General features: G+C 59.5%; 1 protein-coding gene across 1 annotated transcript in view; it reads left to right on the top strand.

Moving 5' to 3' along the window:
- MYO15B (myosin XVB) overlaps window positions 1-21223 on the top strand; it is a 30782-nt gene continuing 9559 nt past the window's right edge. The window contains exons 1-37 of the mRNA XM_018064023.1: window positions 1-2324; window positions 2754-2817; window positions 2984-3093; window positions 3265-3339; window positions 3660-3756; window positions 4009-4112; window positions 4276-4339; window positions 4493-4606; window positions 4747-4908; window positions 5828-5941; window positions 6054-6112; window positions 6188-6320; window positions 7324-7419; window positions 7666-7797; window positions 8744-8869; window positions 9988-10065; window positions 10270-10388; window positions 10477-10522; window positions 10662-10786; window positions 11184-11301; window positions 11536-11699; window positions 14803-14896; window positions 15551-15607; window positions 15916-15973; window positions 16175-16305; window positions 17290-17385; window positions 17488-17723; window positions 17809-17987; window positions 18216-18288; window positions 18765-18926; window positions 19213-19313; window positions 19409-19485; window positions 19600-19684; window positions 19874-19963; window positions 20130-20233; window positions 20332-20598; window positions 20827-20908. Coding sequence (XP_017919512.1) covers window positions 268-2324; window positions 2754-2817; window positions 2984-3093; window positions 3265-3339; window positions 3660-3756; window positions 4009-4112; window positions 4276-4339; window positions 4493-4606; window positions 4747-4908; window positions 5828-5941; window positions 6054-6112; window positions 6188-6320; window positions 7324-7419; window positions 7666-7797; window positions 8744-8869; window positions 9988-10065; window positions 10270-10388; window positions 10477-10522; window positions 10662-10786; window positions 11184-11301; window positions 11536-11699; window positions 14803-14896; window positions 15551-15607; window positions 15916-15973; window positions 16175-16305; window positions 17290-17385; window positions 17488-17723; window positions 17809-17987; window positions 18216-18288; window positions 18765-18926; window positions 19213-19313; window positions 19409-19485; window positions 19600-19684; window positions 19874-19963; window positions 20130-20233; window positions 20332-20598; window positions 20827-20908 — 6049 coding nt within the window. The 5' untranslated portion in view covers window positions 1-267. The remainder of the gene's footprint in view (window positions 2325-2753; window positions 2818-2983; window positions 3094-3264; window positions 3340-3659; window positions 3757-4008; window positions 4113-4275; window positions 4340-4492; window positions 4607-4746; window positions 4909-5827; window positions 5942-6053; window positions 6113-6187; window positions 6321-7323; window positions 7420-7665; window positions 7798-8743; window positions 8870-9987; window positions 10066-10269; window positions 10389-10476; window positions 10523-10661; window positions 10787-11183; window positions 11302-11535; window positions 11700-14802; window positions 14897-15550; window positions 15608-15915; window positions 15974-16174; window positions 16306-17289; window positions 17386-17487; window positions 17724-17808; window positions 17988-18215; window positions 18289-18764; window positions 18927-19212; window positions 19314-19408; window positions 19486-19599; window positions 19685-19873; window positions 19964-20129; window positions 20234-20331; window positions 20599-20826; window positions 20909-21223) is intronic.

Raw genomic sequence — 21223 nt, 5'->3', positions numbered from 1 at the left:
GGGCCACACGGTTGCCCTGTCCACGGCCTTTGTCCGCACCTGCAGCTCTTCTTTCCTGATTGGCCTCCTCGCTATTGTTGGCCTTGGAGGTCAGGGCCGGCAGCCACCTGCATTATTGATGCCCTCGGGTAAGGCGGGAGATGTGGGGGGCGGGTAGATGGAGCCTGTAGCCCCCATTAGCGCAGAGCCTGTGTGGTGTGCTGCTGAGGGCACGCCTGTGGGCAGCCAGCTCCTGGGGCAAGAAGAGGAGACAGCCACCAGGAAGCCATGGGCAGGAGCAAGGGCAAAGCGCCCCAGCACCTGGAGGGACCCGGGAGGCCCCCCTCGGGGGAGCAGGAATCCGGGTCTGCCAGCGCAGACAGCGTGCCCAGCCAGGGACACCGAAAGGGCCATCGTAAGGCACACAGGGAGCCCAGCGCCGGGCGAGGCCAGGAGCCTCCCGGTGCCCAAAGGAAGCCCACTGGAGGGGAGAACAGGGACTGCAGACAAGCAGAGGTGGGGCCGCCGCCGGAGGCCGAGGGCAGACGAGGCAGCGGGCATGCTCATGGGGGATGCCAGACTAAGGAGAGCAGCAAGCTGGGGGACGGCCACGGGGGGCGCCTGGAGCAGAAGGGTCTCCGAAGAGGAGGAAGGACACGGGAGCAGGACCGCAGCAGAAGGAGAGGAAAACGACGGGGACGCTCGGCTCAGCGTGGCCGCCGGGAGACACGGAGCCTCGACAGGGACACGTCGGGCGGAGACGGGGCCAGCTCCTGCCTGGACAGCGAAGCCCACGAGGCCCAGGAGAGCCGCAGCCAAGGTGGTGGGACCCCAGAGCGGAGGCTCAACTTGGAGCAAACGGACATGGCCTCGGGGGGCACTCAAACCAGTGCAGAGTCAGCGCTGGAGGCGCCAGGAGCTCCCCGGAACAGCGACAGGCCGAGCAGCAGCGACGACAGAGGCAGTGACAAGCCCCCCTCGCGGCCCCAGAGCCCAGCAGGATCGTCGGAGGCGAGGCCCCAAGGAGAGACCGAGGATTCCGGGACAGACCCAGACTCGAGTCAGGAGGGAGCCGGGCCGTGCCGGAGCCCAGGAGCAGCCCCAGCAACGACCCGCGGGGCCCTCGAGGCTGGCGAGGCTGACCAGGGTAGAAAAGCCGCAGCTTCCAGCCTCCTCGAGAGCTGCATCCCCCGGAGCTCGTGGGGTTCTCAGGACCCCAGGCAGGGCGGGGATGCAAGAGACGATGGGGTGCAGTCCGAAGCTGAGCCGAGGGGCGCCCCGCCCGAAAGAGCCGAGGCCTCGACCGCCCGGGGTCAGCGCCGCCAGATTGGAAAGGTGGTGGGGAAGGCGCACGAGGCGGTGGGCGTGAGGGACGAGGGGTCTCGGGGAGACGGGCCGCGGGCCCCAGCGCCGCTGGCCGCCCTAGTGGCGCTCCGCAGGCTCCGCGCGAGGCCCCCGCCAGGCCCTGCTCCCCAGGTCGCCGGTCCCCGCCGCGGCAGCCTCAAGGACCGGCTCGTGCGCGTAGTGCGGGCCCTGGGGCTTCTGCGGTGGCTGCGGCTGAGGCTCCAGGGGCGCGCGGGCGGCGCGCGGGGCCCCGGGAGCAGCGAGGGGACGAGCCGCGGGCCGGGGCCGCGCCGCCGCCGTCTAGCGCTGAGCCTGGCGGGCGTCGCGGGGCTGTGGGGGCGACCAAGGCCTCCCCCTGGCGGCGGCCCGAGTTCCCCGCAGGTTGCAGAAAGCCCAGCTCACGATCCATCGGAGGACGAGCACGCGACTCCAGATCCCAAGTTCGCAGTCGTGTTCCCCAGGATCCACGGGGCAGGGAGGACCTCGAGCCGCCGGAGCTCAGAGGAAGGGTTCGCGGACGCCCCCGCCGGGGAGGGGCGCGGTTGGTCCTGTGCGGGGGCGTCTGCGGACAGTGCAGGGCGCAGGGCCAGTGTCGAAGGGGTGGCGGAGTCTCCCCGCGGCTCTCTCGGCCCGAATCCCCACGAAGAGCCCCCGCTCGACGAGACGGGCTCCACCAGCGAAGCGGAGCCCGAGAGCTTGGGAGCCGCGGCTCCGGTGCATTGGGCGCAGGGCTCTGGCCCTCACAAGGGCCCCGGGCTTGGCACCGAAACACTGCTGCCCCGACTCACCTTGGAGACCCGCCGGCGGTCGGAGGGGAGCCCTGGCCCCCGCGGGTCCTTGAGGGATCGGTGGGAGCCAGAGGACGAGGTGGAGGAGGCGCTGGAGAGGGACCTGGAGCTGAGCCTCGTGCCCGGCCCGGAGGAGCCTCCTTTTCCCGGCTGCGCCGACGGCTGGAGCGTGGGGGAGGGCCTGGAAGACACCGAGGACCTGGCCCGGCTGCGGTGAGTGGGCGCGGTTCCAAACCTGCCCTGCCTGGGTCACACCTTCTCCTATCCCACCTTACCTCCGATTTTTATGGAGGGTCTCCTTCGAAGGGGTTTTGCCATACAGGGTCGTCAGGCTGGAAGGGGCAGGAGAGGGGTGAGAATCCAGATGCCCTTTTTTTCTCTAATTGGCACAAAGCTTCCTTCTGAGTCAGCAGCCTAGTCCTGCCTATTGCGCCCACGGTGGGATCTCTTATTCAGCAGGGTCGGCGGGGGGAGGGCTGTGTTATGGACCGGCTTGGAGGGGTGGGGAGGGCTGTGGTATGGACCAGCTTGGAGAGGGTGCGGGACTTGGTGGAGGTGTCTCTGCAGCCAGCGGGGGCGCTAATCCAGAACCTCTTTCTGCTCCCAACTCCCCTCTCCTCCACCCCACGGCCGGCCCCGTAGGCCAGTGTGCGACAGCTCCGTGCTGCTGTGTCTGAAGAAGAGGTTTCACCTGGGCCGAATCTACGTATGGGGGACACAGCAGGGGGTGGTGGGCTGGCATTCCCTTTCCCCTGGGGTCAGAGGGCCCTCTGGGCATACCCTACCCAGAGTGTCCCCCTCCATCCTCCCTGGGCTGGGTCCTGAACCCTGCTCCCTCCACATTCTGATGAGAGCTTTCACTTTCTTCCCAGACCTTCGGGGGGCCCCTCCTGCTAGCTCTGAACCCCCACCGGGCCCTGCCTCTCTACGCACCTGAGGTCCTAGCCAGCTACCGCCCTGGGAAGACCCCCAACACCACCCCGTATGTGAACTTGCCCCACCAGGCCTCTGCTTCCACCGGGTGGCTACCCCAGCACGTCACACTGACTGAGGTCCAGGGGACTGTGGGCAAGACCTGCCTACACCCAGGAGACCGCAGGGTGCCCATCGCTAGTAACCTTCTCTCTCATCTGCTTCCACTCTCCTCCCCCAGACACATTTTTGCTGTTGTGGCATCGGCGTATAGCCTGTCTGAGAGCACGGGGCAGGCCACCTGCATCCTTCTGGGGTGAGTGGTGGCTGAGCCCTCAGGCCACGCTGAGGGCCAGGAGGAGGGCTATGTGAGGTCCGTATCTGAAACTGCCCGTCCGGTCCACTGCTGGGCAGGAGCTCTGGACTTGCTAAGACCGTGCCCCTTGAACAGGGAGGCATCTTGGTACCTTTTTTTTCTGTTTGGGCTCCTTGCCCTGGATCTGTGTTTCTGCATTTCTGGGAGCCTCTCTTAGGGTGGGTGTCACTTCCAGGTGGGCACATCCCCGCTTTGGGGCTCATTTGGGGTCACCCTATGTGCCCCTTCCTGGAGGCCCTGCCAGCCTTTCTCTCCTGCAGTGGGCACAGCGGCTCTGGGAAGACGGAGGCAGCCAAAAAGATGGTGCAGTTCCTACACAGCCTGGAGTGGGAGCAGACGAGGGAGAGAGGGTGTCGGGTGAGGGGCAGCTCACCATTGCCCAGGGGTCCAAGAGGGACCTTCCCACTCCTCTGGGCCAGGAGAGTGGTCTTCAGGCCTCTGGCTTCTCCTCAGGGGCAGCCCCAGCCATGGCCTGCTGCGGGGAGGGTGGGCTGGGGAGACTGACCCCTCCGTGGCCTGACAGAGCCCCTACGTAGTATCCTCGTCTGGGATGCCTCATCAGGGGCTGCTGCGCCCAGAGATACTTGAATGTCCCCCTCTCCCACCCAGCTGGACACCGTGCTGCCCCTGCTCAGCAGCTTTGGCCATGCCAAGACAGTCCTCAACGCCAATGCCAGCCGCTTCGGCCAGGTCCTGTGCCTCTGCCTGCAGCGGTGAGTGACGGGGGTCCAGGTGGGCAGGGGCACCCACGGCTGGTTCCCCAGATTGGGAACCTGAGACTGCCACCCTTGGGTCCAGCCCTTGGTGGGTCCCACCCGAGCAGGGGCCCCGGGCCATGTGTGCCCTGGGTACCCTCACTGTGCCCTGTGCCCACAGTGGGGTCATCGTGGGCGCTTCTGTGTCACATCATCTACTCGAGACCTCGAGGGTGGTGTTTCAGGTATGACCCCGGCCCGCTGCTCCCAGCGCGGGGGAGAGGGAGGCGCTGTGACCCCTCATTCCCCCGGCCCGCCTTCCCCTGGGGGCTTGTCCTTGCTTCCCGGGGCACAAGACCAGGCTGCCGCTCCCCCTAAGCCAGTCCTTCTCCCCCGAGGCCCAGGCTGAGCGGAGCTTCCATGTTTTTTATGAGCTGCTGGCGGGGCTGGACCCTGTGGAACGGGAACAGCTCTCCCTGCAGGGGCCAGAGACCTACTACTACCTCAACCAGGTGAGGGGAGGCACTCCCTGGTGCCAGGCGACAGGGCCTGCCTAGGGAGGGGTCCCCGCTCGGGGTGTAGGTGAGGGAGGCCATGGGAGGCCCGTCCTCATCCCCGGCCCCTCACCCTTGAGCTCTGCTGTGCTTGGCAGGGCCGCGCCTGCAGGCTCCAGGACAAGGACGATGCCCAGGACTTCAGAGGACTGGTGAGCGCCCTGCAGGCGCTGGGCTTGTGCACCGAGGAGCTGACCGCCGTCTGGGCTGTGCTGGCCTCCATCCTGCAGCTGGGCAACATCTGCTTCTCCTCGTCAGAGGTGAGCTTCCGCCGAGATGCTGGATCGGTGGTTTGGCTCGTCTGCATCATCAGCAGTAACCTCAGAGTGTGGGAGGCCACCCACAGGGCCTCACCGCTGTCCCGGAAAGTGGATGGATTTCCATCTTTTTTTTTAAATATAAATTTATTCATTTTAATTGGAGGCTAATTACGTTACAATATTGTAATGGTTTTGGATTTCCATCTTATAAATGAGAAAACTGAGACTAGGGTCTTCTGCCTCTATACTAATCCCATCCCACTAAGGCACCACCCTAAGACGGGTGCTTGGTGTTACCTGAGCAGCTATGATGTACCTGGGGCTTCACATATATGTGTGTGTGTGTGTGTGTGTGTGTGTGTGTGTATTTGGGTGGGGGGTCTACACCGAGCAGTTTGCATGATCTTAGTTCCCCAACCAGAGATCAAACTTACACCCTCAGCAGTGATAGAGCAGAGTCCTAACCACTGGACCATCAGGGAATTCCCTACATAGAGTTTCTTTTTTTTTTTTTTTTTTTAATATTTATTTGGTTGCACCAGGTCTTAGTTATGGCATGAGGGATCTAGTTCCCTGACCAGGGATCAAACCTAGGCCCCTTGCATTGGGAGCATGGAGTCTAAGCCACTGGGAAGTCCATTTAGTGCTCCAGAGAACACCATCACATAAAGCTTATTATTTTCCCTCTAACGACAAGACAGTGGAGGCTCAGAGAGGGGAAAAGACTTGTCGGGGCCACCAGCTAGCACAGAGGTAAAGTCGGATTCACACTTAGGCCCTCAGACTTCAGAGCCAGCTCCTCCCCCGGGAGGAGGGGGTCATGGGCACCTTGCCGGTCTGAGCGTGGCTCTGCCCCCGCCCGTGGGAAGCAGCCAGTCCACAAGCAGAGCGCTCCCTGCTCCCTCCCGCCTCTGTCCAGAGGGAGTCCCAGGAGGTGGCCGCCGTGTCCAGCTGGGCTGAGATCCACGCTGCAGCCCGGCTGCTGCGGGTGCCACCCGAGCGCCTGGAGGGAGCGGTCACCCGGAGGGTCACGGTGAGCCTGGGGGTCCTAGGCAAGGGGGGCCTGAGCAGACCACCCAAAGGCTTGGGGAGCCCCGGGGTGGGCCTTGGGCCTGGCGCACCAGCTGCGCATTCTCCGCCCTCAGGAGACGCCCTATGGCCACGTCTCGAGATCCCTACCGATGGAAAGCGCCATCGATGCCAGGTAGCCCTGAGGACAGGAGAGAGCCGGGAGTGGGCCTGGCCCCTGCTGCACGGGGCTCACTCACCACGCTCCCAGGGACACCCTGGCCAAGGCCCTGTACGCACGGCTCTTCACCTGGCTTCTGAGGACAGCCAACGCGCGTCTGGCGTCCCCTGCGGAGGCAGGCAGCACGGTTACCATCTCTGTCGTTGATGTCTACGGCTTTGAGGTCACCCCGGGGGTGGGGTCCAGAAAGGGGTGTCCACCTCATCCTGGATATTCCTGGGGACCCCAGCAGCTCTGTGGGGCACACTCATGCGCTGCTTGCCTCTCTGACCATACGATGGTCCATGAGACAGCTGTGCGCTCGTAGGTACAGCTGCCTGCCCTGTCCAGGCGTGATGTCACCTCTGGAGAGCCCTGCCTGCTTGGCTTTGTTGCAGAGTCTCATGGAGCCTTGAGACGGTGAAAGACCTCAGGATGAGTCAGCCTCACTTCCTGTGTCCAAGAGGTGGGGGGAGAAGGGGACTCCCCCAAATCACCCTGAGTTTCCATAAACTCATCACCCCTTCCCAGAATATCCGGCCCCATCAGGCCAGGGAAGAGGGATGAGATGGGCACCAGTCACTGTCCTCTGCTCTTGCCTCCTCTCCACGGCACCTGTGTGTGTGTGTATATTCATATGCACACTTGTGTGTATTTTCGAGCATGTACAAAACTCTGTACAAAGCTGCATGAAGCAGGGGCTCTGCTAGGCTTGCTGGCCAGGTGTTGGGGACACAGAGGAAGGAGCCTGGAATTCTAACAGGAGGACTCCTGGAAGGCTTCTTGGAAGCGGCAGCCTGGAACTCTGCTTATGAGAATGTGGCATTCGGATAGTCCCTGAGCTAGGCTGTACGAAAAGGTGCCTTCCAGACCACAGGACGGCTGTGATCAGAGGCCCGAAGGCTCACAGCAGTGCTGAGGCAGAAGGCAGGGGGACAGCTTGCTGGAGGGGAGGCCCGGCTGGGGCTGGGGCAGCACTGAGGCGGCCGCACCCTGGGCCAGGGTCTTTGGACTTGACCCTGGAGGCGGCAGCATCAGCCCTGGGGCAGCATCCTGCCTGGTGCTGGGAGAATGTGGGCAGCGGTGGGAGCGGGGAGAAGGGCACCAGGCCTGTGTGCTGGCCCCCCTAGCTGCCCCGGACCCCCCACCTCATGTTGGTGCCCACCTCACTGCTCACGTGCCCCCAGGCCTTGCGGGTCAACGGTCTGGAGCAGCTGTACAACAACCTGGGCAGTGAGCGCCTGCAGCTGTGGTACAACCGGCTGCTGCTCGCCCAGGAGGAGGTACAGGACTGGGCTTGGAGGAGGCCGAGGATGCCCAGCTGTTTCCTAGAACAGAAGCCATCCCTGGGGGAGAGAGAGCATTGCACTGAGAGCCCGCCCCAGAGCCCCCTTGCTGTAGGCCATCTCAGTCCTTCCGAGCCTCAGTTTACTCATCTGTACAATGGGAGGGTCAGCCCTGCTCTGGCTCGGGTGAGGCCCCCCATGGACACGGGTGGTCTCCACAAACCAAGTGCTTGCTGTTCCCAGGAGGAGTGTCGGAGGGAGTTGCTGCCCTGGGTGCCCATCCCCCAGGCCCTGCAGGAGTCCTGCCTGGACTTCCTGGTAGACCAGCCACACAGCCTCCTGAGTATCCTGGATGCCCAGACATGGCTGTCCCAGGTGAGCCCCTCGTGTTGGGGGACAAGGAGTGGGGGGTGCCTGGTGACCAGGCCAGGGCCAGCAGGGCCTCTCAGGGGAGAAATAAAGTCTGAGGTCCTGGGACCTTGCCCACAGGCCCTCAGCACAGCTTGGGAAGGCAGTGGCCACACTGGGTTCAGATCTCTAGTCTCTGGATAATCCTGAGTGAAGTGCTGACCTCTCTGAGAGGCCTCACTGCAGGAGGGGGACCATCGTGCCTGAGGGGCTGGGTGGTGCGGACTGTGCAGGCTGCGCGAGGGGCTTGGGGTTTCATCAAGAGTCTTGTTTTAAGTTCTTAAACTCCATAAAATAGCCTCTTACTGGATGACTTTTTATATATGTGAATCTTTAAAAAAAAAAACACATCCCATCTGTTTAATGTTTCACTTAAATGTACTGTATCCTTCCCCGTTTTTATTTTCTTGGCCACACTACAAGGCATGTGGGATCCTACTTCCCTGACCAGGGATCAAACCCACACTCCTCGCATTGGAAGCACAGACTCTTAACCACTGGCCCACCAGGGAAGTTCCTGGATGGGTTCTTAAAAGTATCTAAAAAACTTGCTCAGAAACACCTGTAACTGTGAGACCAGTCTCCCAGGAGTCATTGCCAAAACTGCCTTCAAGTCCCCCAGCCCCATTTCTTTTAAATTATTTTATCAAACGTCTCTAAGCCGCCAAATCTTATTGACTGAGGTGTGCAAGTCTTCCATGTTTTTTCTTGATTGTTCAAAATAGTCCCTGGGAAAGAGGTTGTGCCCTTTATAAAGACTCAGATATGGAGCGACTTTCTAAAAAAGCTTGGGAACCAAACCAAAGCTCGCCGTGTGTTCAGTGTCTGTGGTTTTGGGGGGCAGGGGAGAGAGGCACAGCCCCACCAGGGGAGCCGCACCGGCAGAGGCCTGAGCATCTCTTCCTCTCATCAGGCCACGGACCACACCTTTCTGCAGAAGTGCCACTATCACCACGGCGACCACCCGTGCTACACCAAGCCCCAGCTGCCCCTTCCCATCTTCACCGTGCGACATTATGCCGGGACTGTCACCTACCAGGTATCGGGTGAGGGCAGAGTGACCCTGGGGAGTCACCTGATGGGTGAGTGGGGTAAGTGTAGGGAGACCTCTTCCAAGGCTTTAACCATCTCTCTCTGCCTGGGCCCCTCTGCCTCACCTAGTGCATGACTCACTGAGCTCTGGGCAAGCATTGTGGGATGGGGGAGTCAAGGCCTTGGGATCTTCCAGACCCAGAGGGGCAGAGCATATGCATGGGACCTGGCTCTGATGACCTCAAGGAGTCTGCTTCTCCTTCTGTGCCTCCATTGTCCTCATCTGTAAAATGGGAAGGGGAACCTGTCCTATAGCATTGTCCTGAGGATTAATGTAATTACATGGAAGTGGTGGGACAGGTGCCTGGCACATCCGGGTACTCAGTAAAGGGACATCCTCTCCCCCTTCTGAGTTTCATGATGACTCCACACCTACCTAGGAGGAGAGCTTCAAGGGGGTGGGGGCCTGGTATAAATGGTATATTCGGGTGACTGGTTTGGGGTGGAGGAAGTCATCCTTGTGGGTGGGAAGTGGTATCTCATTGTGGTTTTGATTTGCATTTCTCTAGTGATTAATGATGTTGAGCATCTCTTCATGTGCTCCTTGGTCATTTGTGTATCTTTCCTAGAGAAATATCTATTCAATTCCTTTGTCCATTTTTTAATTGTGTTGTTTTTTTAAACTGAACTGTAGGAGTTCTGGATATTAATCTAAATATTAATCCCTTATCTGATATGTGATATTTCCTTCCATTTTGTGGGCTCTCTTTTCACTCTCAGCACTGTATTCTGATGCACAAGAGGTTTTCATTTTAATGAAATCCAGTTTATTTTTCCTTTGTTCCCTGTGCTTTTTTGTGTCTATTCAGGAAATCATTGCCAAATCCAGTGTCATGAAGCTTTCTCCCTTTGTTTTCTTCTAAGAGTCTTATGGTTTCATGTCTTACATTTAGGTCTTTGATCCTTCTATTTTGAGTTGATTTTGGTACACGGTGTGAGATGAAAGGCCACCTTTGAAGTTGGACTGTTAACAGAGGGAAGAGGCTGGGTCACTTGCCAAAGGGACTGGCTTCCACCGCCTTCTCTCCTTGACTTCCCCTCCCCACCTCACATTGTCTCTCGCAGGTTCACAAGTTTCTAAACAGAAACCGGGATCATCTTGACCCTGCCGTGGTGGAGATGCTTGCCCAGAGCCAGCTCCAGGTGCCCCTGCTGGCCGTCCTATATCCCCCGACCCTATTCTGTCCTCCTCGCCCAGACAGTCTTGCCCAAGGGGCTGGCCTTCAAGATCCTGGCACCTTGAACCTTTGGCTGGCCCACCCCAGTGCCCCAGGGAGTGGGGATGGGGGGCAGGCTGGGCTATCAACAGGCCCTGCGAGCCGGCGCAGTCCCTGTCTCACCCCGCAGCTGGTGAGCCGCCTGTTCCAGGAAGCAGAGCCTGATGAGTTCGGAGGAGGACCGGGCAAACCCACGCTGGCCGCTCACTTCCAGAAGTCCCTGGGGGACCTCCTAGCCCAGCTTGGCAGGTGAGAATAGTGCCCCCATACCTGACCCCCCGGGAGTTTGAATAGGGGGCCAGTCTGTGCTCACGTGACTCCCCTTTCCACCCACAAGGAGCCATGTCTACTTCATCCAGTGCCTCAACCCCAATCCAGGAAAGGTGAGCCCTCCCAGCACCTGGCTGCAGAGCCCTCCAGTCCCTGCCCTGCCCTCTCAGCACCCCCGCCCCTCCTGTGCTCCCCACGGCTGTGAGCCCCTCGACTCCATATCCTTGGCTCTGCCATGCTGTGTGGCCACAGCTTCCAGGCCTCTTCGACGTGGATCATGTGGCAGAACAACTGCGCCAGGCGGGCATCCTGGAGGCAGTGTGTACCCGCAGCGCCAACTTCCCCATTCGCCTGCCCTTCCAGGCCTTCCTGGACAGGTAGGGCCCAGGATGGGGGGAAGCAGGCACCTCAGGGCCAGGACTCACTAGGCAGGCCCCCCTGGAGTGGCTGCCAGACCTGGGGCTCCTTCTGGGGAAGACGGACCCACTTTCCCAGGGACCCTTCTTCCATTCTCTCTCTCCTTCTCTCCCTCCATCTGTGTCTCCTTCCAGTATTCATCGGTCACCCCCACGCCTCTGCATGCCTCTGTGCATTCAGGTATCTCTCCTCCTCTTAGCAAAACTCTCCTGGGTGTCTGGCACATAGTAGGTGCTTTCCATAATCATTGTTGAATGACTTACAGACTGAATGGACCCAAGGGGCTCGGGGATCAAATGAGTGTGGGGAGAGGTGCTCGTGTGCTTGTTCTGACTTGAGTTATCTATCCCTGGGCAGGTTCCGGGCCCTGGGGACTGAGGAGCAGGGCGAGCTCTCTGACCGGGAAAGGTGTGGCATCATCCTGAACCAGGTGCTAGCGGCTGAGTCACCCCTCTGTCACCTGGGAGCCACCCAGGTGGGTGGTGTGTGTGTGCAGAGAGGCAGGGAGGGCTGGCAAGTAGGAGGAGCATTCTGGGATCCTCTCAGAATCCAGTGGTCCTTCCAGGTGGTGGGGAGACAGAGTGGGCTGGGTGTCCCGGGCACCCCAGGAGAACGGGTTGCCTGGAAGGAGGCTGAGGCCTCGGGAGAAGGGCAGGGTGGTCCCCGCCTGCACACCTGGCCTGCCTCCAGCCCACACCTCTGCCCCCAGGTACTGCTGCGGGAGCCGGGCTGGCAGCAGCTGGAGCAGTGCCGGGCCCAGCAGCGCGCCCAGGCCCTGCTGACCCTGCACCGAGGCCTCCGTGTCTGCATCTCCCACCAGCGCCTCCACCTCCTGCCACGGAAGCAGGCTCATGTGCGTGGGCTCCAGGCCAGGTGTGCGGGGGGCGCTGAGACTGTAGGCCTCCTCAACGTGGCAGGGCAGGCTCTGGGAGACATAGGGCCTCGACGCAAGTCTGTCTGCCTGCATCCCATCGGCACTGGACTCTTCTTGCCGACACCCCTGCCCATACCTCTGCTGTCTCTTCTTGAATGCCCCCAGCCACGAGGAGCTCATTACCTGCTGAGGCTACTCAAACCTGCTGTCCTGACTCCTTGACTAGTGGTTTGCATTTTTTTGGTCTACATTGGGTCTTCATTGCTGCATGTGGGTTTTCTTTGGTTGCAATAAGCAGGCGCTGCTCTTCGTTGTGCTGCAACGGCTTCTTGTGGCCGCGGCTTCTCTTGTTGCGGAGCGCGGGCTAGAGTACAAACGCAGGCTTCAGTAGTTGTGGCTCATGGGCTCAGCTGCTCAGTGGTATGTGGGATCTTCCTTCCTGGATTGATCCCATATCCCTCACACTGGTGGGCAGATTCTTAACCACTGGACCCCAGGGAAGTCCAACTGTCCTTTCTTCTTGTCCATTCTCCACCCTGCAGCAAGAATACTCTCTCTCTCTCTCTTTTTTTTTTTTTTTTGGCTGCAATGGGTCTTAATTGAAGCATGCAGAATCATTGGTTGTGGCATGTGGAATCTATTAATAGCTCCCTGACCAGGGGTCACACCCAGGTCTCCTGCATCGCAGGCAGATTCTTTACTGTCTGAGCCACCAGGGAAGTCCCTCCAAATCGTTTCATCACCAGCAAGAACTCTGTACCTGTTCAACAGTCATACCCCGCGGCCCCTTCCCTCCAGCCCCTGGTAACTCCCAGTATACCTTCTGTTTCTGTGAATTTGCCTATTCCAGACATGTCACCTAAGTTGACTCATACAGTATCTCCCTTTACATCTGGGTTATTGCACTAAACATATTTTCAGGGTTTGTCCCTTTTATAACGTATGTCAGAACATCATATATTTTTTTACACCTGGAAATTGTTCCATTGTGTGAGTGGACCACAGCCGTTTATCCATGTATCTGTTGAGTGTGCATGTGGGTTGTTTCTGCCTTTGGGCTTATTGAAAATAAGGCTGCTATAAACATGAGCATGCAAGGTACAGTTCAAATCTCTGCTTTCAGTTCTTTTGGGTCTTTACTTTGGAGTGGAATTCCAAGTTATCTGGTAATTGTCTTTACCTTTTTGAGGAACTGCCAGATTGTTCTCCATGGTGGCTGCACCATTTCGCCTTCTTACCAGCAGTGTGTGCACCTTCCAGTTTCATTGCATCCTTGCCAAGACTTGTTATTTTCTGCAGTTTAAATTATCGCCAACCTAGAGGATGTGAGTCGGAGACGATTGAGCGACTTCACTTTCTCTTTTCTCTTTTCATGCATTGGAGAAAGAAATGGCAAGCCACTCCAGTGTTCCTGCCTGGAGAACCCCAGGAATGGGGGAGCCTGCTGGGCTGCTGTCTGTGGGGTTGCACAGAGTTGGACACGACTGAAGCCACTTAGCAGCAGCAGCAGCAGTGGATATGAAGTGGCATTTCCTTGTGGTTTTGATTTGCGTTTCTCTAACAACTAGTGGTGCTGAGCGTCTTTTCAGGTTCTCCTGGGCCATCTGTGTGTCTCTCTGGAGAAACAACTACTCAAGTCCTCTGCTTGATTTTTAATTGGGTGGTTTGTTTCTTATTGAGTTGTAGGCGTTCTTTATATATTATGGATACTGAACTCTTATTAAATATTTGATTTACAAGCAGTCTCCTCTCTCTTTTTTATGTATCTATTCTCTTTAGTCTCCTCTCTTGATAGTGTACTTTGATGTAAAAAAAAAAGCTATAGATTTATTTTTTATTGAAGTATATTGGTTTACAATGTTGCAGGTATATAGCAAAGTAATTCCGTTACAAATATATACATGCACATATATCTCTCTATATATTCTTTTACAGATTCTTTTCCACAATAGGTAATTATAAGATAGTGAATATTATTCTATTATATGTTCTATATAGATATATATGTATGTATACATTTGTAACTGAATTCCTTTGCTATATACCAGCAATGTTGTAAACCAATATATTTCAATAAAAAATAAGATCCTTGTTGTTTATCTATTTCATATCTAGTAGTGTATATAGTGGAGAAGGCAATGGCATCCCACTCCAGTACTCTTGCCTGGAAAATCCCATGGATGGAGGAGGCTGGTGGGCTGCAGTCCATGGGGTTGCAAAGAGTCAGACATGACTGAGCGACTTCTTTCACTTTTCACTTTCATGCATTGGAGAAGGAAACGGCAACCCACTCCAATGTTCTTGCCTGGAGAATTCCAGGGATGGCGGAGCCTGGTGGGCTGCCATCTCTGGGGTCGCACAGGGTTGGACACGACTGAAGCGACTTAGCAGCAGCAGTGTATATAGATTAATTTTTAAATATTTATGATGCTCAGGGCTGCTTCCTTGAGAAGTCTGATCTTTCTTATATCTGGAAAATTCTCAAAGATATTGTCTCTTCAGGGATCTATTAGACTTCCCGAGGTGTAATTTTTTTCATTTTTAGGAGTTCTTCTTGTGGGGAGGGGAAAAAAGTTCTGCTTCTTAAATAGTAATGTGTCAGACTCTATTCCAAACACACCTCTTAATTCATTTCATCTTCTTGTGGAGCAGACAATCCAATAATTCTCCTTTTAGAGGTGATGAAAATAAAACACAAAGAGGTCAAGTAGGGAATTCTCCGGTGGTCCAGTGGTTAGGACTCAGCACTTCACTGTCAAGGGTGTGGGTTCAATCCCTGGTTGGGGACCTAAGATCCTACAAGCCACGAGCATATTCAAAAAAAATCCCAAAACCCAGAGAGGTAAAGACCTTATCCAAGACTGCTGTGACGAAACAGCAGAGGGACGCGCCCGGGTGGCCGGCTCCAGAGCCTCAGGCCTCAACCCCCTGTGCACAGCAGCCTCTGGGTTCACTTGCTCTTCTGTCCTGTCCTTTCCCTGTTGCTTGTTGGGCAGCTGGGCGCTTCACTGGGGTCTGGTTTTACACTCATGTCTTGACTTGGAGGATCTGAGTATTGGGTGTGAACGCGGACTCCTCACTAGCCCCCTTCCCGACCTCCAGGAAGCGTTACCTCCGGCGGAGGGCAGCTCTGGGGCAGCTGAACACCATCGTGCTGGCGGCCCGGCCCCTGCTCTGGAGACGGTGGAGACCACAGGTGAAGCCCACGGGTGGGGTGCTGCCTGGGGTGTGCTCAGGGGAGAACCCAAGCCAGCCTTTGCCGGTCAAGCTGGCCGAATGAAGACAGTGACCACCGTCCATGCCCAGCCACACAAGGGGCGAGGCCTCAGGGACCACTGCTGGTGGAGCGTCCCATCCCCGCTGCCTGGCTGGGGCAGCCTGGGGCCTCTGGGAGCTCATCGCCTTCCTTCATGCCAGGGCCTGACTCTCTCTGCCAGCTGGGGTGCCTCCATCCCCTCCAGGGGCCCCTTGGGCTGCTCCCTGTCTTGCCCGATGACTCCGACGTGAGGGCCATAAAGCAGCTCGAAGGTCAATGCCTACACGCCGCCCTCTCTCCTGCCCCTCCCTGCCTGGACTTTGTCCCCCAGGGACCATTTCTTCCCTTCCTGCTGCCCTCTTCCCGGTCCTGGCAGACGGGCAGCAACACCCACAGCGCTTCAGCTGGTGAGGGCTCTGGAGGGCGAGGGGCAGACGCCAGCCCCCTGGGGTCCATCCACACCTGTTCTGCTGGTGCCCAGGCCTCCTGGGAGGAGGAGGGGTCAGCTGAACTGCCCAGCAAGGAGGGAACATCGAGGGAGCTTGGGGTGACGCTTCACGGGGACACCATCTCCTCCCACATCTCCCCCAACAGCTTGGGCGTCGGCACAGCTGGCACAGCATCGGGGCCTTCGAGACGGTGCCAAGCATGGTAGGTGGCCTGGAAGCTGGAGAGTGTCTGCTAGATTGTGAGCCTGCTGAACCTGGCCTGGCTTGAGGGGGAGCGTGGGGTCCCAGGGGTGCCGAGATGGGTCCTGTCCTCAGGCCCATCCATTGTGCCCCCCAAGAAGAGGCCTGGGTGCCCTTGGTTTCCCTCTGAGGGCTCAAGGGGCCCCACTGGAGTGCCCAGGACTAGAATTCTTGGTCTCTGGAGGGGAAGCTTATAGCCCCGGGGGTGAGGAGGGCCCCTGGGTCCCTGTGCCCCTCCCTGAGTTCTGGTCAATTGCTCCCCTCCACCAGGAGCTGGGGCGCTTGGAGATCCCGGCTGAGCTCGCTGCCATGCTGAAGACAGCGGAAGGTGAGTCGTGATGGGCCTCATTCTTCCACAACCCCTTCCTCTCCCGGTAGCCACTCCCTCTGATGCTCTCTCTGGGTGCCCCCAGCTCACTGCCCGGCTCCCTCTGCACTGGAGCCAGGGGCTGATGCTGGGAGGTGGAGGCGACACCAGAGCCAGTCGCCTTACCTGGGCGTTTCTGGGCTGCCTCCCGTGTCACCCCAGGCTGTCAGCACACCCGGGTCCAGAGCATCACCGAGGCCATGCCCCCGGAAGTTCCCGCCCGGCCCAGCCTGACCCTCCCACCTGACATCAACCAGTTCCCCTTCTCCAGCTTCATCTCCATCGGCTTTCAGGTGGGCTTCCAGGCCTCAGCTCTGCTGGCTGCTGCCCAAATTTCCCCAGACACGAGCCCCCAAACACAGGCAAAAGCTGTGTTTGTCCTTTCTCCAACCTTCCCCTCCATCTCCTGTTGTGGGGATTGTGGATGCAACTGCGTTGCTCGGAAAATCCGTTGAACCCACATCTCAGTCTGTTGTTGCTTAGTGATGCCACACCTTTGTTACACCTGCGGCATTGCCCTGCCAGTGAACGCTGAAGTTGTGCCTTTAAAGCGTGTTTAATGACAAAGCAGAGTGTCCAGGCAACAGAGTTGGAAACAAAAGCAAGATTCAAAAGTGCCCATCGAGCACGGTCCCGATGTTCCAGGCAACAGCTGGGTGGGTGGGGAGATGATGTGTGTACCTTCACACAGGAAGTAAGACTAGGAAGAAAGAGGTGAAAATGTTAACTCTGGTTATACCTCGCAGTGGCATATTGATGGTGGTTTTTATTCTTCATCCTTTTCCCTGTTTTATGAGTTTTCCATATGCACGGGCTTTAGTTTTCTAATCAGAAAGAGTAATTTAGGTGTATGGTTTTCAATATTTATTTTTGTTTTGGCTGTGCTGCATCTTTGGCGCTGAGGGAGCTTTCCCGGGTTGCAGCGAGCAGGCTTCTCATTGCGGTGGCTCTTCTCGTTACGAAACAGAGGCTCTAGGGTGCAGGCTTCAGCAGTTGCGGTGCGCGGGCTCAGGAGTTGTGACCCATGGGGTTAGTGGCCCCGTGGCACGTGGGATCTTCCTGGACCAGGGAACAAACCAGTGCCCCCTACATTGGCAAGTGGCTTCTTAACCACTGGACCACCAGGGAAGCCCAATCAAGGTGTATTTTTAAGGCACTTTTCCTCTCCAGCCCATCTTCCTCTCGTAGGTTCCTTCAGGGCTCCCCCTGCCCTGTGTCTGGCAGGTCAGCACGGATCAGCCTCTGCTCAGGCACGTGGCACCCCCCATTCCTTGCAGGAGCCCTCCTTGCCCCACCCTGGGCAGCTGCTGACCAAGCCCCTCACCCAGCTGGACGGTGAGAACCCTCAGCATGCCCTGGATATCAACAAGGTGGTGAGTGACCCAGCGGGGAGGGGACAGGGTGGGCCTGTGCCGGGGTGCTGGCGGGCACAGGGAGCCCTGCACGACCTGCCTCCCCTGGCTTGGTGTCCGCAGATGCTGTGGCTGCTGGGGGACGGGTCGCTGGCACCCTGGCAGGAGCAGACCATGGGCCAGTACCTGGTGCGGCAGGGGCAGCGCCGACCGGGGCTGCGCGACGAGCTCTTCAGCCAGCTGGTGGCCCAGCTCTGGCGCAACCCCGACGAGCAGCAGAGCCAGCGCGGCTGGGCCCTCATGGCCGTCCTGCTCAGCGCCTTCCCTCCGATGCACACTCTGCAGAAGCCACTGCTCAAGTAGGGGGCTCAGTGGGTGGGGGCCCCCGCAGACGGGGTCAGCAGGCCACCCCAGGCTCACAGCGGCCCTCTGCTGTGCCCGCAGGTTTGTCTCTGACCAGGCCCCCAGGGGCATGGCAGCGCTGTGCCAACACAAGCTGCTGGGGGCCCTGGAGCAGACGCAGCTGGACCCTGGGTCTGCCCGTGCCCACCCACCCACCCAGCTCGAGTGGACAGCTGGATGGAGGCGGGGCCGCATGGCGCTGGATGTGTCCACCTTCAGCGGTGAGGCGCGCGTCCTGCTCAGGGCTCCCACGACAGAGTCTGCCCAGCACCCTCGCCCTCCCCTGACCCCCTTCCCACCTCAGCCCTCCCGATGTGATCCTGACCTCCCTATGTGATCTTGACCTCCCTGTCATCCTGCTGGTGGGACCCCAATGGGACAGCACCCCTTTCCCCGTCAGGGTGGACCCTGCTGTCCCTCACTCTCACCGCTGCCCCTTCTCCTTGCAGAGGAGTGCTACTCAGCCGAGGTGGAGTCCTGGACCACGGGGGAGCAGTTCGCCGGGTGGATTCTACAGAGCAGGTCTGGGGGCCAGGGATGTGGGAGTCTGGCCGACACTGACCGTTGTCCCATCCTCCTTCTGAGTCCTCCTCACCCTCCCAGCCTGCTGTCCCACTGAGCACCTTCTGCGGCTGCTTCTGCAGGCCAAGGCCTGCAGCCCAAGGGGTGGGGGCGAGGTGTGCGGGTTGGCGGGCAGGGTCTAGACAGCAGATTCCAGATGGAGAGTGAGTAGGGAGTATTCCTGCTAGATTTGGCCCAGATTCTGATCAAATTGGTAAAATAAATACAGGAGAAAAATACATAAAAACAAACAAAAACAAATACATGAGAGCCAACGCAGAGGTAGGGGGCCTTTTTTGCAGAAAAAGAACGGAAACCGGGTCCTCTCACCCCCCTCTGCAAGCGCCTCCCCCCGCCGCACCCCCAGGTCCTTGCCGCTTCTGGATGGTCACCTGCCTGGCTGACCACCCTGTCCTCCCTGCCCCTGTCTCGCCCAGAGGCCTGGACCCGCCCCCGCGCGGCTGGTCTGTGTCACTGCACTGCAGGGACTCCTGGAGGGACTTGGCCGGCTGCGACTTCGTGCTGGACTTGATCGGCCAGACCGAGGACCCGGGGGACCCGGCCAGGCCCCATAGTTACCCCATCGCCCCCCGTGGCCTGTAGGTGCCACCCCAGCACCCCTGGCCTGCTCCTGTCCCTATCCTGTCGTAGGTGACCCCACCGCCACCCTGTCATACCCTGGGGTTCCCTGGTGCTGCCGCAGGTCCAGCCCCCAAGCCTCCTCCCATCCTGCGGGGATGACCCCGACACCCCCCCCCCCCGCCACCCCTCTCCACAGCAGCTTCTACACCTTGCCTCAGCCTGGGCACCCCACCTCCTTAGCTGGGCCTCCATGGCTGGAGGTGGCCCCGTGAACCCCTTAGCTGGGCCCACTGTCTCCTGCAGAGCCGAGAACATCCCCCTGGCCCCCAGCATCCAGGCCCCCTCATTGCCCCCAGGCCCACCTCCGGGTCCAGCCCCAACACTGCCCAGCAGGGGGCGCACAGGTAAGGTGGGTGTGGGCACACTCAGGTGGGCAGGGCGATGAGAATGGGTTTGCAGGAAGCCCCTGCCCCCAGCAGGTGACGCCAGCCCTCCGTAGGTGAGTCCCGGACCTCAGGGAGCCTGGATGGCTTCCTGGACCACCTGTTCGAACCCGTCCTATCCCCCGGCCTCAGCGTGAGTGTCCTGCGCCCCAGCCCAGCCCAGTCCCTCCCGGGGCCTCTGCTGCCCCTCCCAGCCCTCCTAGGACTCTAGCTCTGACCTTTTGACCTGTGACCTTTGCCTTCACAGGATCTGGAGCAAGGCAGGGCTCTGACTGGCCGCATGAAGGGAGGGGGTGCCATGGGGCCCATGCAGCAAGGCAGCTACCCCATGGGTGAGTGCGGGGCTGAGCCCATCTGGGGTCTCCCTGCCCACGGACGGGGCGAGGCGTGGCCCGGGCTTCCCACGCAGCTGCCGTCAGAGCTCCAGCCCACACCCCGGTGGCCTGTGCTCATCTCCTTGCCTGGGGCTAGAGGGAGGCTGTCCAGGTGGGCACTGACGTGGGAGGACCCTGTCCCTACAGTGTACCCAGGGATGGTGCAGATGCCCAGCTACCAGCCAGCCATGATGCCAGCACCCATGCCCATGATGCCAGCCATGGGGCCAGTCCCAGGTAAGAATGGACTGTGGCCGCCCGGTCCCTTCTTCGGGGGGTGGGGGTGTGGTGGACCGGGCCTGGAGGAGGGAAGGTCCCACCTGGAGGGCACAGTGGGCAGGGGCTAGGAGCTCGGCCATGGCGCTAACCCGCCCTGACTGCCTGCCTGCCCGCCACACCCCAGCCATGGTGGTACCACCACAGCCACAGCCCGTGCTTCCCAGCGTGGACGCGAGGCAGCTGGCGGCCCAGCAGCAGGACTTCATCAACCAGCAGGCGCGGATCCTGGTGAGGATGGGCAGGGCCCACGGATTGCCTCGTGGGTACCAGCCTGCAGGGAGAGGCGAGGCTGGCTCTCATCCGGCGCATCACGCCCTGTCCATCAGGCCCAGCAGATGACCACCCAGGCCATGACCTTGTCCCTGGAGCAGCAGGCAAAGCAACTCCAGAAGCAGAGTCAGGCCCTGGCCCTGGCCCCAGCCCCAGCCACAGCTCCAGCCGCAGCTCTAGCTCCAGCCGCAGCTCTAGCCCCAGCCGCGGCCCCGGCCCCAGCCCCCAGAGCAGCTTCCCCGACCTCACCTCCTCCGGCCATCACCCACAAGCCCAAGAAGACACCCACCCGGCAGAAGGAGCCAGAGAGTGGCCTGGAGTTGGTAGGTGCCCGCCTGACAGTGAGGAGCCAAGGCTGGGGAGATGGCAGGGCCTGGGATGGACAGCTGGCTTCAAGGCTGCAGACGTGGGAGACAGGGGGTTGGGGATGGGGCCGCAGGGCGATGCAGAAAAGATGCTGCCCGGCCTCAGCCCCGCAGGTCCGAGTGGGTGCGCTGTGCGAGCGGCAACTTGGCCAGCAAGGCTGCTCCTTCTGTTCCCCTTCCTGCCAGCAGGAGGCCCCGCAGGAGGCTGAAGACAGGCACCCACGGCCCAGGAGCTTCCAACAGAAACGAGACTATTTCCAGAAGTTGGGTGAGCGCCCTTGGGGAGGCAATCAGACACAGAGACTCAGACACCACCCCAGACTGGCCAGGGGATGGGGGTTGCCCTCTGGTCCGGGTGGCCTGTCCAGGAGCCCAATGTGCTTAGTCGCTCAGTCACGTGCAACTCTTCGCGACCCCACGGACTGTAGCCTGCCAGGCTCCTCTGTCCATGGGGATTCTCCAAGGAAGGATACTGGAGTGGGTTGCCATGCCCTGCTCCAGGGGATCTTTCCAACCCAGAGATTGAACCCAGGTCTCCTGCATTGCAGGCAGGATTCACTACCATCTGAGCCACCAGGGAAGC

Source organism: Capra hircus, chromosome 19 (genome assembly GCF_001704415.2).
Source record: "Capra hircus breed San Clemente chromosome 19, ASM170441v1, whole genome shotgun sequence".
NCBI lineage: Eukaryota > Metazoa > Chordata > Mammalia > Artiodactyla > Bovidae > Capra > Capra hircus.
The sequence above is the reverse complement of the archived record's forward strand: the minus strand, read 5'-3'. Positions and strand labels throughout refer to the sequence as shown.